Source organism: Centroberyx gerrardi, chromosome 13 (genome assembly GCF_048128805.1).
Source record: "Centroberyx gerrardi isolate f3 chromosome 13, fCenGer3.hap1.cur.20231027, whole genome shotgun sequence".
Classification (NCBI taxonomy): Eukaryota; Metazoa; Chordata; class Actinopteri; order Beryciformes; family Berycidae; genus Centroberyx; species Centroberyx gerrardi.
In genome coordinates this window covers 21846844-21863068 of record NC_136009.1, presented here as the reverse complement: position 1 = coordinate 21863068, position 16225 = coordinate 21846844, and the positions used below count along the sequence as shown (strand labels likewise).

The 16225-nt window shown below is 40.8% G+C and overlaps 1 protein-coding gene across 5 annotated transcripts; it reads right to left on the bottom strand.

Annotated features, from left to right (window-relative positions):
- Window positions 1-6577: 6577 nt before the first annotated feature.
- ranbp3b (RAN binding protein 3b) lies at window positions 6578-16023 on the bottom strand. Of its 5 annotated transcripts, none has more exons than XM_071910702.2 (17): window positions 15991-16023; window positions 13736-13791; window positions 13251-13287; window positions 13036-13125; window positions 12861-12932; window positions 12238-12303; window positions 11946-12038; window positions 11553-11662; window positions 11074-11193; window positions 10803-10903; window positions 10624-10699; window positions 10415-10511; window positions 9551-9675; window positions 9331-9451; window positions 8823-8965; window positions 7600-7798; window positions 6578-7361 (listed from the first exon to the last, which is right to left on the bottom strand). In XM_071910702.2, the coding sequence occupies exons 1-17, from the start codon at window positions 16010-16012 to the stop codon at window positions 7318-7320; spliced, it is 1572 nt and encodes a 523-aa protein (XP_071766803.1). In that variant the 5' UTR covers window positions 16013-16023; the 3' UTR covers window positions 6578-7317. The 5 variants fall into 5 exon arrangements, with proteins under 5 accessions (XP_071766803.1, XP_071766804.1, XP_071766807.1 ...); XM_071910703.2 differs by having other exon boundaries at window positions 13736-13749; window positions 15991-16017; XM_071910706.2 differs by lacking the exon at window positions 11074-11193.
- Window positions 16024-16225: the final 202 nt, after the last annotated feature.

The following is a 16225-nucleotide window of genomic DNA, read 5'->3' as shown; positions in this document are numbered from 1 at the left end:
GCCGCAGCGGGCCGAGCGGCCGCAGGGTGCGGGACAGCCTCCGCACAGCAGCAGGTGTCTCTGCTCTTCCTCCACAACCCTGAACCCTGCAAAGATGAGTCAACAGGAAAACCTTTAGCTGCACTTTACTATGAAATGATTATATTTAGACATTACATTTTTTTTAATTACGTTATAAGATTTACACATTGTTTGTTTTGCAGGAAAATGGGAGTTCATGGATGAGTCATTTCATAATGGGGATAGATCTGCAGTAATGTAAGCTATCCAGGACTGAGGATGGGCTTGTGACTTTGCAGGACCTCAGAAGGTTGAACAGCTGCAAAAAGTAAAGGGAGTGGTCTGAGGATCAAGTGTTTTTACTTGAGTTAGATCAATATATCGGGCCGATATTGGCCTTTTATTAAATATCAGATATCTGCCAGTCGATGTCGTCCATCGCCAATTTGATGGAGGTTCTTCCCTCAAGCCACAGCGACATAAAACCTGCAGTGACATTTTATTTTCTTTGCACATTTTATTTATTCATTTAATTGTTCACGTATGTTCTGTGTAAATGAGCTGTTCATAATGTATCCCAGAGTTTCCCTACCATTAAAGAGGTGCGGTGGGAGTTTTAGTGTCACATGATGATTCAGAGGTTTTCCACCCTGATAAGACTAACATTCTGGGGGAAACACAGAATACTTGTAATTTTTTGCATGAAAATGGTGAAATGTATATATTGAATATCGAAACAAAATATTCGCTATTGGCAATTTCAGTCGAGAAATATCGGTATCGGCCTTCCATGTTTATGATTTAATGTTTTAGTGGTGTATTTAATAATTGAATTAAAAAAAGAGATTTTACACCACAATTGTTTATTGTATAAATATGATCACATCTAATCTCATAATAGCCATAGGCCTTCAGCATGCAAGCTACTGACAATGTTTTTTTTTCTTTGTTTTTTTTTTTCATCTTGGCTTCTACAGAAAAAACATACAAGTCTTTATAAACCAACTGAAATATTCTGGATATGTCATAGTTTGTATCCAATCCTAACTGACCCCCTTAAATCCGGATCATGCAGTAAATCCATTAACTGTTTTCTTCTCTCAGCACCAGCGATGGTTCCAGGTTCAACTCCCAAGCTGCAGGAGTCTTTGTCTGAGCTGTTGATATCCGGCTGATCGATGTGCTCTGTGCCTGCGCTGCCCCCTGCTGCTCACCTGCACACATGATCCCGATTATTAGGCCCCGCATCATTCAGATTTCATGATTTTGTTTTCACTATAGCTTAGGATGAGATTAATGTTCTTCATGATGTTTTGCAAATAAATGTTTATTTAAAAGCACAGACATGTATTGAGTGAATTTGAAGACTAATTCCTCACAGGCAGAACAATCACAATACTGAACTCTGATTGGCCGACAACAGCAGCTCCTCTAATTCAAACGAGGCAAACGTGCAGTTTGGAGGCATTTGAGGGGAGATATCAGTTTAAATGTTTAAACCTGCCTGACTGGAAGGATTTTAGCAGCTGTTTAAGTCCAGCTGTGATGTTTTGTCCCGGCACCTACTGCAGACTCAGCCGTCCTGCTGGGGGATCCCTCTTTGAATCGGCCCACCAAAGGTTTCTTCCATTTTATTTCCTTATAAGGTTTTTCTCCCTTGTCTTCTCTGAGGTCTGAGTCTTTCCAGCATGCTATTTTGTGTCTTGTGCCTTGTTTTGCTTCCCTGTGTTTTATTTGCATGTTTGCATACTGCATTGCATCATTTTGTTTCGTGAATAATTGTTGATTAGTTAGATCTAGATAGGCTCGTTCTCTGTAAAGTCCTTTGAGACATGCATGTGATGGAGGGCTGTACATAAATAAACTGGACTTGATTTGATGTGTGGATTGGAGTAAGTCCAAAACGGTCTGCTAAAAAGGGCGGATTTTTGAAAATGCAATAACTTAACAAAACATGTCTTCATGAAACAACTTTGATCATATATGTACATAAATAGAGGAACATCTGAATTCCTATAGTAGGGCCCCTTTTTAAAGTGGGACCTTTTCAGATTATTGATAAGCTCTTGGCATATTGCTAAAATCACTGTCATGCTCTTCATTCCAGTGGATGACGAGTCATACTTTGTACATCTGAGCATTCCCATCCTGGAGGATCCCTCTCCTACTTCTTCGAGAGCGAAATGTTTTGCCTCACAGGAAGAATAATTACTCTAGTAGTGATTACAGTTTTCCTAACCATCTTAGGAATGGGTGACTTGAATCCTTGCAAGGAAATGAAACCACCAGAGACTCTACATGGTAGTGATATTATAGTATTACCCTTATTTTGATCATTTCTTTTTAAATGTCACCTTTTGTTGACACAAGTTAAGATTAAGAAGGAAGAATATGGTATTTTAATGACTTTGATATTTAAGGTTGGTCTCTGATGTAAAAACATCTCCTTATCCACTCCCCCTCTCCCTCAGAACATTCCATGAATTCTCATTTTCAAGCATTTTCATCGCAATCTTTTATCAACTTCCCCCTCAGGACTTAATCCTCTCTGACATGATTGTCCTCAAAGTGTTGCCAGAACTCTCCAAACTCTCCAAATCGACTGGAACCCATGACTCATTTACAGATGTGGCTTTTTGCAAACATGCTTCAACTCACAGGTGATAACAAGTCTTAAAAAAAGTGTGGTGGCCGTATAGCTGTAATTTGAATTTTACACTCCCTTAACGCTCAGTGAATTATAACACGAGGGCTGACTGTGTGAAGCGGAGGGATGACCGCAGTGTTAGCAGCGGTGATTTGTTCTCCATGCTTGAGGATTTCATGCTTGTGGAGCGGTTTTGAGTCGAAAACAGCCACAAGGTCCAGAGCCCAGAGTAATAACACAAGACAAATCCCTGAATATTTATTGCACATTGCACATTAGGTATTTCTCATTCTGATTTCCTATAATTAAATGTATAGGCCTGAAAATTGTCCAGGTCTACTGAATTCAGGAGCTGCTACAACTAATGAGAATCCTTTTAAAACAGTTTCCCCCACCACCTGGCCTGAAGTCATGTAAAATATCTAATTTATTTTCCTAAAGGTTGCGGCGTGTGCATTTTTATTGTTTATTATTTACATTAAGTGAGCAGTAAAACTATGATTCAAATATTCATTTGATGCAAAAACAATGCAAATTAATTCAGGGCTGAAACAGGAGAATTTATGATTCGTGCAGCTATTCCAAATGCATAATCGCCACCATTTTCATTGAGTTTTAAATAACCAAAACATTTCCGAGGTAATGCTGACCATTCTATTATTTCTAAATATACAAAATACATAAAATGATGTTTATCCTTCAATTTTGCTGACAGGTCATGGCTTTAATCAAAAAGAATATGTGTATCATGATTGATTTAGAGCAGACATACAGGTGAGTGTGGCTGTTTGCTCATTATTATCCAGATGAGACCCTGATCCCCAAAGCAAACAGGGAACAGGAAGGGTGTGACTCAGACAAATGGCATGCCATGTTATGTAACGGTTTCGCTGAACAGGTAAGACCACCTCTGAATGGTCTACTAACTCCAAATTTCCCTGTAAATCATGGTTTGTTTATTTTGGCAGGATTTACAGGATAATGTGCAAACTTCCTCATGTAACAACTTGACTGTTTTTGAGGATGCAGCGGGTCTGAGCCTCATATTTCCCAGGCAGGGGATTGAAAGAGGCTCGGTCTGTTATAACTGTATGGACAACTGCTGTCTCCTGGAGGAGAGGAAGAATATAACTTTTCCTTTATAAGCTCTTTAGAATCTTTATCCTTAATGACTTTCTGTCAGTCAATAATCCACATAAATTAATACTTAGATAGCCCTTCCTTTTACAGCCTTTCCTTTCACAGAAGTACTAGATATTTACCAGGCAAATACATGTTAAGGATGCTAAGTTAGTAATTACAGCTGTAACTAAGTAGGTAAACACTTAGAAAAAGCTGAATTACATAAAAAATCTATGGTATTACTCACCATTTCATGTAACTGCATCATAGTTGTCACAGGTTTAGGATGGTAAGAAAGTTTAATGCCATAACTCCCAGGGAATTGGACCACACTTTCTTGGAAACACCTTCTCTATTACCAATACTTACAGTTTTTTGTGATTGCTTAGGCACTATCTTTGAAACTATAGGCTATTTTTGCAAAACTCTACACACTAACCACAAAACCTTACACCAAACCAGCAAAACATTATCCATCTCTTGCAAAAGTAAACAATTCTTGCAAAACTTTTCAAACTCTTTTAAAACATTGTGTTTTTGCGTCAATACAAACACACAAACCATCATTTGAATAAGCACACGAAGCACCAACTACGCACTGATAGTATAAATGAAAAACACTTGTGGCTTTTGCTTTTTCTGTGTGTCGGGCATAGCAGTTTGCAATACTGTAAAGTTTTGTCATACATGTAGTAACGTAAACACACATACACACAGGTATCCAAATGTGTAAAGTATGGATGTGTATTCCGAACATAACACACTATCAATACAAATAAGGGGAAAAAGTTTTTTGTTTTTTTTCTTACTGTAAGAAAAAAAAAAAAAAACTTTTTCCCCTTCTTTGTATGTGTGTTTACTACATGTATGACAAAACTTTACAGTATTGCAAACTGCTATGCCCCGCACACAGAAAAAGCAAAAGCCACAAGTGTTTTTCATTTATGCTATCAGTGCGTAGTTGGTGCTTCGTGTGCTTATTCAAATGATGGTTTGTGTGTTTGTATTGACGCAAAAACACAATGTTTTAAAAGAGTTTGAAGAGTTTTGCAAGAATTGTTTACTTTTGCAAGAGATGTATAATGTTTTGCTGGTTTGGTGTAAGGTTTTGTGGTTAGTGTGTAGAGTTTTGCAAAAATAGCCTATAGTTTCAAAGATAGTGCCTAAGCAATCACAAAAAACTGTAAGGTCTAGAAGTATTATACTATCCTATGTGGCAAAACCCACTCAGCTGGTCGGCCTACAGCAAGTCAATTTAAAACAAAGAATTATTTGCAAATACCATTTAACCCAGGGTGTTTCCCTGCCTTCGGACCAGTGCATGCTGGGATACGCTCCAGCCCCCTGCGACTCTGAAATGAATGGGTGTTCTGCCTCTTGTCCCTGGTTACCTGGTTATACTAACAAATGCCATCTTAACATGACTCTTGTGAATACAGTGTGATGAGCATCTTCACTGACGACGCCTCCTTTGTGCTCACGGTGTAAAATGCCTGCAAATTCAAATGTCCTGCAAATAATATTTTGGGTTGGACTGGGAGATTTGTATTTGTAAAAGTCAGTTTGCAAGTGTTTAGTTTATAATTGAATGCATTTTTAAGGGTGATCATACACAATCTTCAACTTTAAGATAGTGAAGATACAAGGACGTTCTTTCTCCATTATCAATATTTCATTGAAGTTGAAAGAAAGGAGGGAAGGAAGGAAGGAAGGAAGGAAGGAACTCCTTGGTCTGCCAGAAGGTGAAGGATAATCTTTGTCTATGATTTTAATTATTCAGAGAGATTGATTTTATATTTTACACTGTCTCTTCTACTGAGCTGCTGCAAAGAGGCAGATGAGGAGAGTTTTGGGGATTTACCTGCAGTTGTGTCCCTGGTTTGGATGCGAACGATTGTGCGTCAGGTTGTATGATTTGTAAACGCATCAAATATTTCCTCATCTGCTCGATGCATACAGAACATATAAGGACCTTTGTCTGACTTCATCCCCCACTTCCCCGTCCCTCCACTGTGCTGTCCAAAAACGCAGAAATGCCATAAAAAATTGTTTAAAAAAAAGAATATATCAGGTGTGATTCATGCTCATTTGACAGTCAACGACCTGTAGACCAAGAACTCTCATATCGTACAGCCATAGTTCTGTCCAAGTTAGACATCTTGATTCTGAACATCTTGGGTTACTACTCCTGATTGTTTTGTCTGTGGTGCCCCCTAGTGTTGACCCAATATACACCATAGAAAGAACATATTAATCCATATATATACACATTATCTTCTAATAATTTCTTACTTTTGCTCTGCAATTTGGATTCAAGGTTGGATCTCACACAGAAAATCAGATTTCACAAAGAAAAGTGCAGAGGTCAGTCCAAAATGGTTTATTTTGTAAAGGGGGCAGTCGGAGGAGATGAGAAACATGGTGCGCTACTAAATGATAATATATTCAAATGTACATGACATTCAAGGGTATTACAGTTATCACTCAAATTTTCCACACATAAAATAAGTCTTCATTCCAACATGTTTTTTCCAAATGAAAATGGATAAAAAGTTTATATAATATTTTCAAAATAAAAAATATGTATCAACACAATAAACCCTCGGGATGTTGGAAAGAAAAAACAGTTACATGCAGAATGATGATTGATGTTGAGTTAATTTGTTGAGAAACGAAACAGAAATCGAACAGAAAAAAACCCACGAGGGTCGACGACTAACATAATGTCTTATCAATTTAGAGACAGTTTTCAGGTGAATCCTTCTGCCCTCTTGTTGTCCTCAAATCATGAACTCACAGGAGAGCCTGCATTGTTTCAGTCCTTTATTCACTATAGTATAGGTCAATAGGAAATATAAGAAACTGCTATTATTGATGATCCGAGTGGTCTTGGCTAGCCATTACAAACAGTGCATATGTGTTGAGATGCCTGAAAACGATGACCCAAAATAAATTACATCTGCCAGAACCTAATGAATAGACTGGTTGGGATGGGGGATGGGGGGGATGGGGGGTGGGGGGGTAGGACTCGATGTAGGAACAACTGACGGGACGACTAGTCAATACACTGTGAATGAAGCTCCTCTGGATGTGTGGCTCCCAGAGGTTCGGCTGTAGAGTGAGTAAAAAGGTCCCAAAGTAGAAACTGCAGTCTTAACATGTGCCATACTTTAAAATGTAGAGGAAAACACCCTTACACTCATCAATATGATGAGCAGACAAGTCCCAAACCAAAGCTTTGAAGTCTTTATTTTTGCTATCGAAAAAAAAAAAAAAAAAAAAAAATCATAATACTCGAAAACAAAAATAAAACACAAAACGGGAAGGGGGGAAGAAACGACTCCAGATATTACGCTGAATGCAGAGAAGATGAACTGCACGAGTTGGGTGAGACACTCCGGCACAGGGGGTTATTTCCTGGAGCTAGACTTCTAATATCCAAAAGTACTGGTCTGGAGGACCCATGTTGGTCAAGGGGTGTCCATGGAGATGCCTACAGCAAAATGCCTCAACAGCAGCATCCTAGCAGGCCGTCCTAGAGAGTGACGCTATGTGCTTCCTGCTGCCTGGCTCTCTCCTCCCTCTGAATTTCCTGCAGGGAGAGAGTGACATGAGGTTAACAAAGTATTTGGCTTTGTGCGCAAATGTCCTGAATATTTTACAAAGCCAACCACACAAAACTGCCATGGTACTAACAAGTAAGAGCAGCTAAAGCAGCAGTGAAGCCAGAAACATTTCAAATACATAATAACATTAAGCTGGTTCAACCATAAGCAAATCAAACAAGGGCTTGGTTGCAACCTACGTTCACGCATCTACAAACCACTGACCTGCAGCAGGAGTGGAGGCTGAAGCTGAGGCAGTGTTGGCCACCTCGTCCTCGTCGCTGTCCTCCTCGTTGGACTGCGGTACCTCGACTTCAGGGATGGCTGTCGCCGGGGCCTCGGGCTCCTGCTCCGCCCGGCTCTTCAGGGCGAGGATGCGGTGGTGCAGCGCTGCGGCCAGCTGCCCTGTGTCCTTAGAGCTGGCCTGGAGCACAGAGACGCAGGGATATAAAATTCAGGCACATTGAAAGGAAAAATACACTCTCGGATTCTCTTACACTGTTAGATATCTCGGTTATCTAGTCTTGAGCCATTGTAAAAAAAATTTTAATAAATTAAACGTTTGATACATGGCTGAATACTGGCTTACACCGGTAATACCGCCTTTGACCACCAGGTGGCAGACACAAGCTGCTCCTGAGCAACAGCAGTTTGTGTTAAATGAATAGAAGAACTCAGTAGTCATAACTGTGCAGACAGTCTTGAAGCTCCGTTTTCATGTTGTATATTATCAGTACAATACAGTTGAATACATTCAGCGTCTGCGCAGATAGCTGATGTAACCATGGGCTTCTTTTGATTTATAATGACAAATGCCAGTGCAGTCGATTTTTTGAAAATACGAAAGCACTTGAGAGGCCTATAGCGGGGCAAGATGTTTTCCAGTCAAGAAAAAGTAAGAAAAACCCCTTACTCAAGACGTATCATGCCTTGTGGTTGCATTGCATTCTGGTCTATTGAGGCTGCTGTCAGTGGAGACATTGGTCTCTCTGTCTCTTCTACGATGGATTTCTCCCTGTATGATTGTTGAGCGTTGGTGCAAAATGTTTTGTCTAGAAAGAAGCCCTTGTTCTTTGAGTCTGAGGGGCCGACACCAAAGCCTCTGTTGTTTCAGACAGCTGAAAAAAAATCTGCTATTAAACTCCATTGTAGCTGCGCTGGAAATATCTCAATAATGTCCTGTCATCTATGTCCTGTTTGGCCAGTTACCTGCAGGAATAAGAAATTTACTCCAAACAACAAAATGGGCCCAGAAATGCAAGGTATATCACCAACAGCTCCATCACCAACAGTTAATGTGTTATAGGGTGGAGTTTTCCTTTAAGCACAACTAGAGCTAGATGCAGTGGATAAGATAGTCAAATCTGTTTGACATCCGTTTAAACTCTGCTTGAAGGTATTATACTAATTTCTTGTGCAAGCTGAACACACTGCTTGGTAATTCGTACCGATATTAGGAAGACCTTGACCCCCTGGTCCTCTGTGTCCATGGCAGTGATGCGTACGCTCTTCTCGCTGGCCTTGTCCACCTGCATCTGGGGCCAAAGCTTAGTGTTGAGGATCAACCGGAGGCTGCCCTGGGTCCTCATCACTGGAGGGTCACACACACACACACACACACACACAAATATTGGCTTAAAGGAGAGGAATACACACATCTTCCACTATAATAACCTACAGGTCTGATCATGTGAAAAAATTGGACATTACTGATAAGCCAAAACAAGAACTGACATTTGTGAATGTCTGATTTTAGGGACACAAGAATATGAATTATTTCAATTGCCTGGGCTCTGTTGTTTTCATTTAGGATTTGAGTTTGTTTTGGCCAAGTGGGAATTTAAGCTTATTCTACTGTGTTGCATTTACAATAAGTCACCCTGGATGAAAGTGTTTGCCAAATGCCGAACTCATAAAAGAAGAACTGTCACTTAGATATTCTGACGGTGTCTTTACCTAGACGGGACTGTAGCGTGCCGTCGTCCGTCGACGCCATGTCATTGAGCCTCAGCAAACCTCGACCCCTCTCTATCCACGACTGCGCAGTTTTCTCAAACACAAATAACTTGCACTGTATCTGAGGAGAAAGAGGGCAAGCAGACAAGCATATTATTGCTTCCTGCCCGATACATACTCATTTGCTGCATTTCTCGAGTCAAGGCGGCCAGCTATCCACCTGTAAAACATTGCTTTCTGATTCTTCTCCGGTTTTGACGTCGACTTTCTCTAAGATGCACTTCTTGGCTGTGGCTTTGGTGTACGCTGCTGCAGACTCCTCCAAAGACTCTGTCACGCTGTTCACTGTTGAGGACACACAGCAGATTACAGACGTGAGAAATCGGCACCTGGCTGGGTCGCAAAGTTGTTCATTTTTAAACTTTTGTTTGGTTGATAACATTCACCAGAATATGTGTGAATGTGATGTAATGAAATCTGATGCAACTAGTCCTTGTGCTATCAAATTAGGGTGAATGCCCATATAGAAAAATGGCTTGGATGTTAAAGGACTGGATAGTGAATGTGAGGTGGTATGTCAGTGGTGTCCAACCACAGATATTTTGTTGATTTAGACCCATGACTCTTCACCAGCTTCAAACCCATTTTTGCTGATGAAATTAAACAACTTTACATAACTATTCCATGACATACAGACATATATAATTTCTATAACCATATTTTTGTCAGCATCTTGTTCGAAATGTTAAATTTCTATTGAATTGCACATTTGAACGTCCCAGGTCTTGTTTTGGATATCTACAGTATCACCTGAGTCTTATGTAGTCAGAAAATCTGCTTTTTGCGTCATTATTTATTTATTTTATTACTTAAAAGAGCCTAGATCTACCAGTAGTCAAGCCAAACAGCAAACATTTTTTCAACCTTCCTAGGGTTTGTGAGCACATTTGAATAACATGTTTTACACTTTCATAGTCCTGAAAAAAAATTCTAATTTCCTGACTTAGGAAGACTGATAGTGGGAAACCTGCAAATACGATCTTTAACTGTGTGCGTGTGTGTGTCTGTATGATTGTGTGTTTACCCTTTTCTGGGGTGGCTTCCTGTGATGAGGGCTCTGAAGCAGGGGCAGCTGAAGCCTCTTTATTTTCCTCATTTGATGACTCGCCCTTTGGGGGACTCTGAAAACACAGCAAAGTACATCATTTGAACTCTTGCAAAGCCCCATCATTACGGGTTTGTCAATGGGGCACAAGGCACAGACTTACTGTTCAACAAGCTACATCAACTCACCAGAACTCGTTCAGACATGTTCTGTCCAAAGACAAATTTTGCCCCAGCATCTGTATTGTTTGTGGCATTTTTTGAGCTGAAAAGGAAGGGGAAAAAAATAAGTTGATGGGAATTAAGCAACATTGAAGATGCTTTGCTAGAGGAAATACTAAAGGAGCAGCACATCTTTCTGACATTACCTTGGGGTGGAGATGTACTGTAAGAAATAATTAGTGCCCTCTGATTGAGACTCTGGTGGCATACCGTCCTTTGACTTGTCGTCTGTACTGTTCTCTTCCAACTAGAGAGAAAAGATGTGTTAACAGAGGCAACATGTACTTCCTTCTGGCTAAGAGAAAGACCAAAAACATATGCAAAATTCGAAAGCTTTTAACAATGTGTGTATTTCACTAATCGACATTTGTTGAATAAAATCACAAAGAGGCAGGGAAATAAATTAAAACCAACAACCTTTGCTCTGTCTTTGATATTCTGACCAAACACGAAAGACGTTGCTACATCTAAGTCCTTCTTCTCTCTTCCGTTCCCCTCTTTGTTACCACTTGCTCCATCTTCCTCATTTTCATGTTTCTAAAATGGGGACATATGCATCAGGGTCACCTTTTATCAACCATTTCTGCTGCAAGCACAATGTTACAATGAAGATCTATAGGGCTGTGTATTGCTGTAAATGTTCCGATATATAATACCAGTTCTAAAGCAATACTTTTTACACCTTTCCTTGTTGAATGATAACAATTTTCTGAATAGACTCAATGAACTTCCTCAAATTCAGACAAGCACAAAAACATAAAAAAAGCACGAATCTTGAACTGTAATGTTAAGAATCCACAGTACACACAATACAGTACTGAGTGGTATTGTTTTCAAATACCAAACCCTAACTGTATGGGAGCACAGGGTGAGATTTGAGGTCAGCTGCTGCTCACCGGTGATTTGGCCAGGCCGGCTGAGTGCTCCGTGTTGTTCAGGAAGAGGGACTGGGTCACAGGTGCCCCGTCTGATGACTTCTTCACTCCATTGGTCCCACAGCTGGAATCTAAAGGAACAGACAGAAATGAGAAAGACAAAAACAGATGATATGATACATTACTGTTCATCGTCCCAAAGGAAATTCAGTCTGCAAGGTCAGTGCAGGAAACACACCATGCACCACACACATCATATATAACAGTTGACAGCATACAACACATTTACAGGTTAAGAACAGTCACAGTTAAATTATCAGAAAAGGTGATTTCAGCGGTGTTTAAGAAAGTCTGAGAACTATCAACTAATTAGGGTCCGACTGATACATCAGAGTGGCTCCATGCTTTACTTACTGGACTCCACGTGGGATTTGGAGGGAGGAGCCTGGAGCACTGCAGGGCGGAGGACGCTGCGTTGCTGCTCCTTGGGTTTCTGACTCGGGACGCCTGCAACACAGCAAACTTACTGACTGGATCTGACTGAAGGCGTCATGAGATGTTCTAGATCTACATTTTTCACTTCTAACTATCTGAGACCATGTGAAGGGGTGTAAGGCAAAGGTGAAGGTAGTTTTTAAGTTTAATTTCAATCAAGTCAATATGAGCAACTATCAAAATGAGGAGGTGAAATACATCAATCACCAACCTGAACTTGGTGCTTGCCCATGTATGAGAGTTGGTGGCTTTAAACGGAATCCCACAGGCTTCTCCTCTGGTGAGACGGAGCACAAGAGGAAGCAGACATTAACAAAAGATCCAAGGCAAGAGCTTCACAGACAACTTAAAAAAAAAAAAGAAAAAAAAAAGGGTTACGTTCCATCTGCCTTTGCACCTTTGTAACCACGGGGCCCGTTACCATGGCAACCCAGTTGAACTCTAGAGGTGTGTTGCGGTCCGAATCCTGCGCTGTAGTACGGCAGCCTCTAGGGCCTCTGATCTATTTCTACCTCTTTCTCTCCACCTCACTGGTTTTATTAGCCTGACATGGCCTGGTCCTAGTCAGTGCTATAGTAGAAAACCATATGCACTTGTAAAAACTCCTGCATCCTCCATTTCCCTCAGCCTCTATATGTCAATTCCTGTGCCTAATGAACGCAAATCCAAACAACTTCTCAAATCCTAAGCCAGCTTTGATTATGGCATTTTATTTCTATGATGAGGCTTACTACTAAAACATCTTACACCTTAAGTACTTCCCAAGAATACACATAACTTGCTGCTGTAGTGGAAAGTTGTGAAGAGAAACTAATGGGGGTCTAGATGCCTCACCTGGCTCAGAGTCAGAGTTCCCAGTTGGAGACTGGCAGAAACTTGAGGGCATGAATACATTGTTCTTGGGAACTGCAAAGGAGCGGACAAGCATTACACTCAGCATACAAATCAATGTCGACCCCAAACAGGAAGCAGGGAAAAAAAACTCTGCTTAGTCACCCTGTGCCCTTACCAGAATGTGGGGGTGGGAACTGCTGTGTTAACGATGAAGTCCTCTCCCTTTTCACTGGGGGGCAATAACTTCCCTCGTCTTTATCTGAATCTGGAAGAGGCAACAAAACATTAATGCTCCAAGTGACCAACAGCTCATCAGTATCCTAGTTTATATAAATATATGTGAAAGATAATGTTAACAAACCAAGTGGCCAATTTGGACTTCAAACTTACCTTCTCCATCCTCTGCACTCGAGCCCTCTGCTGATCGCTGCAAGAGAAGGCAATGAGTCCGGTTTAGGTTTTTATTTATCTCAAAAGAGTAGTACTGGTCACCTATACAACGTTGTTCAAATCATGAAGAATTTAAGGATGCAAGAAAAAAACAAGAATAAGCCTTGGCCATTTCTCGCTTTGACTTCAAAGTATTCAGTCTGGAACTGCAGCAGTGGACACAAGCGAAGGGAGAGAATACCAACCCATATTGAGAATTAATTTAGGTAAGATGTTGTGCTGGACATCAGGTCAACAGATTTGGACTTTTCATTAAGCCTTGTTTACAGTTCTGCAAACAGTGAGAGATTTGATAAGCTTAACAGCTCCTCTTCAATCAGTGCTTTCAAAGAAGGCAGTCCAGACTGAATAGCAGTAAAAATCAAGTGAAAGTATTCAACATTATGTGGTATGGCTTCAGCCTTGAATAACACAGGAAATCTTACCTTCTGTGCTTTATCTTTTTGGAAAACAAACACAGGAGGCGCTATGGCAGGCTTGTCTGTTAAGAGAAGATGTAGGCTAGTCATACAAGCAAAAGTTAAAAGGTATACTGCAATCAAGTCTGTCTAGTTCTACTTCATGGTTTCAGGGTCATAAATAGCTGAGACTATACCCTACTAACACCTTGGCCTAGATTTTCCCTTCAAAGCAGTGAAGGCATGATTGTCTCTACAGAGCTACGTGCATCAATACTAACTAGCATGTTTGTCTTGCACTTAACCAAAATTGTGCAATTGCCAAATTCACCAGCCAAACATCATACATTCCCATACACACCCACCCGCACTATATATGGAGTGGTGCACTAAGACATCTGCTATTATACAATTTTACAGTGGATATTACAAATTCAAGTGCTTGCAGTGTCTTTTTAAGAGGTATCTCTGGTGCAGGTTGCTATAATGTCACACACACACACAACTGCTTGTAATCTCCCTGAATGTCAAACTGAACAATGTCAAAGAGAATTGTACAAGAGAATGAGAAAGAAACTGACAGAGGTGACTGGGGGAAATGAATTCCAATAAATGCTGCACAACATTGTTGCTGTTATTAATCTTTTGTCAAAGTCTGCCCATGCAAAAGAAATCAACTCTCTGAATCACTCTACCACAGATATTCACGCAATCCAATTAAGAGTGCCAAGGAGCATGGCACTGCACTTTGGCCACTCAACAACATTCATCCAGTACCAAAGCAATTGAGATGAACAATTGTAATAGACAACATGTGTAACATTAAATAAACCAGACAGCAAAATATTGGGTAAGCAATCTTTTCTCAGCACTTCTACATGGTCAAACACCAACTGTACTTTGTCAACATGAGCACATGATTCAGCTCACCACCCAAAGACTTTGCTGCTGCTGTAAACTATTGTCACAACAAACTAGACGACCAATTGCGTTTAGCAAACTAGGTAAGGATCTAACGTCACCTGGCGACGCTTCATGCTACCTTAACACAGTAGCCTCTGTAAAATCCGTAATCCTATAGCAGACAACGGTTTTTCTCTGTCGGGCTTGGGCCTGTTACATTTGGGCCAGTGTAACATTGTTGTGAGCCTAGCCAGGGCATACTTGCATCCAGCAACAGCCAGACTGAGGACAGTATACACACACTGCATGCACAGCCAGGTCAGTGATATTCACCATCACTGGCGCAACCCCTCACGGCTGAGATTAGCTTCTGAAGTATAATAATTTAGCAATTAATAGCAGAAAACATGCAAATGCTATGCGTGACCTGTATTTAACACCGAGCCGTCATTCTCTACATTACCTAAACTCCGCAGCCAATCTAATGTATGGATTCAAGCGTACAATGCTGACGTTTACTACAGAAATCCAAGTAACCCGAGACGTCCCCGGCTTAACGTTAACTAGCATTTATACCATCTGATCCGTTCCAGTAAATAGTCGGCCCCACCGGCTGTTCCCTGCCACTGAACATAGCTTACTGGCTAAAGTTAGCTTGCTAATGCGCTCTCGCATGAGTCATCTTGCCTGACATGCAATGACACCAAGATCTTCATTTAATTCTAATATCTTTAATAAATCAACGTTACATGGCAAGCAAATCAGTGCCGAATTAATTATGAAAATAAAGGAAATACTGTCTGTTGTTTCTTCAGCAATTACACCGAAGCATTGTCCCTTGGCTAACGCTTTTCTTTCTACCCGCCTAAATGAACCTCAAGCAACCCTGCAACTGAACGCTAACTACATTAAGTAACAAGGGGCTGGTACTGTAAACGTTAGCTATAATCTGGAGCATCAGTAATTGGCGTTCCGTTTATATTGCAAACTATGTTTTTTCCATCTTTAACTAACCTAGCAGGCTTTAGTTAATCTACATTAGAGAGTTTAGCTCACCTCAAATGGCAAGACCTATTAACTATAAATAGCCGGGTGCTAGCGTAAGTGGTAAGCCAGCTAGTGGCAAGCAGCATTCGAAGGCGTTCCTAACGGCACACAATTTAATTCCAGGTATTACCCACAGCCCAGGCGAAAGCTAACGCTAGCCGACTCGCTAACGTTGTTGTCTTTTAATCGCTACGGAGCTGAAAATCGACTTAGACTCTCTATTAACCCGCGGACGAGTAGGTTCAGTTTAGTTATAAAATACGGGTACTGTACAGGTATCGTGTATAACGCCATAGTCTTTGTTTTGTTTTTCTCACACCGCCACTACTCACCTTCGTTTGCCAAGTCCGCCATTTTACTTCTACGCTCACACACCCACAACCCACCGCGCAGATAATAGAAGTTGAGGCAGAAATGTTTTCAGAAGCAGAGCACAGATTTGGTCAAGAGTCCTGTCTGCACCGGTATACAGATGCAGTGAACGACCCCATGCCATTTACCATGCCTCTCTGTAACGTTAAAACATATGGTTTGTCAACAGTTGTCACATTTTGTCAATTTCTTTAT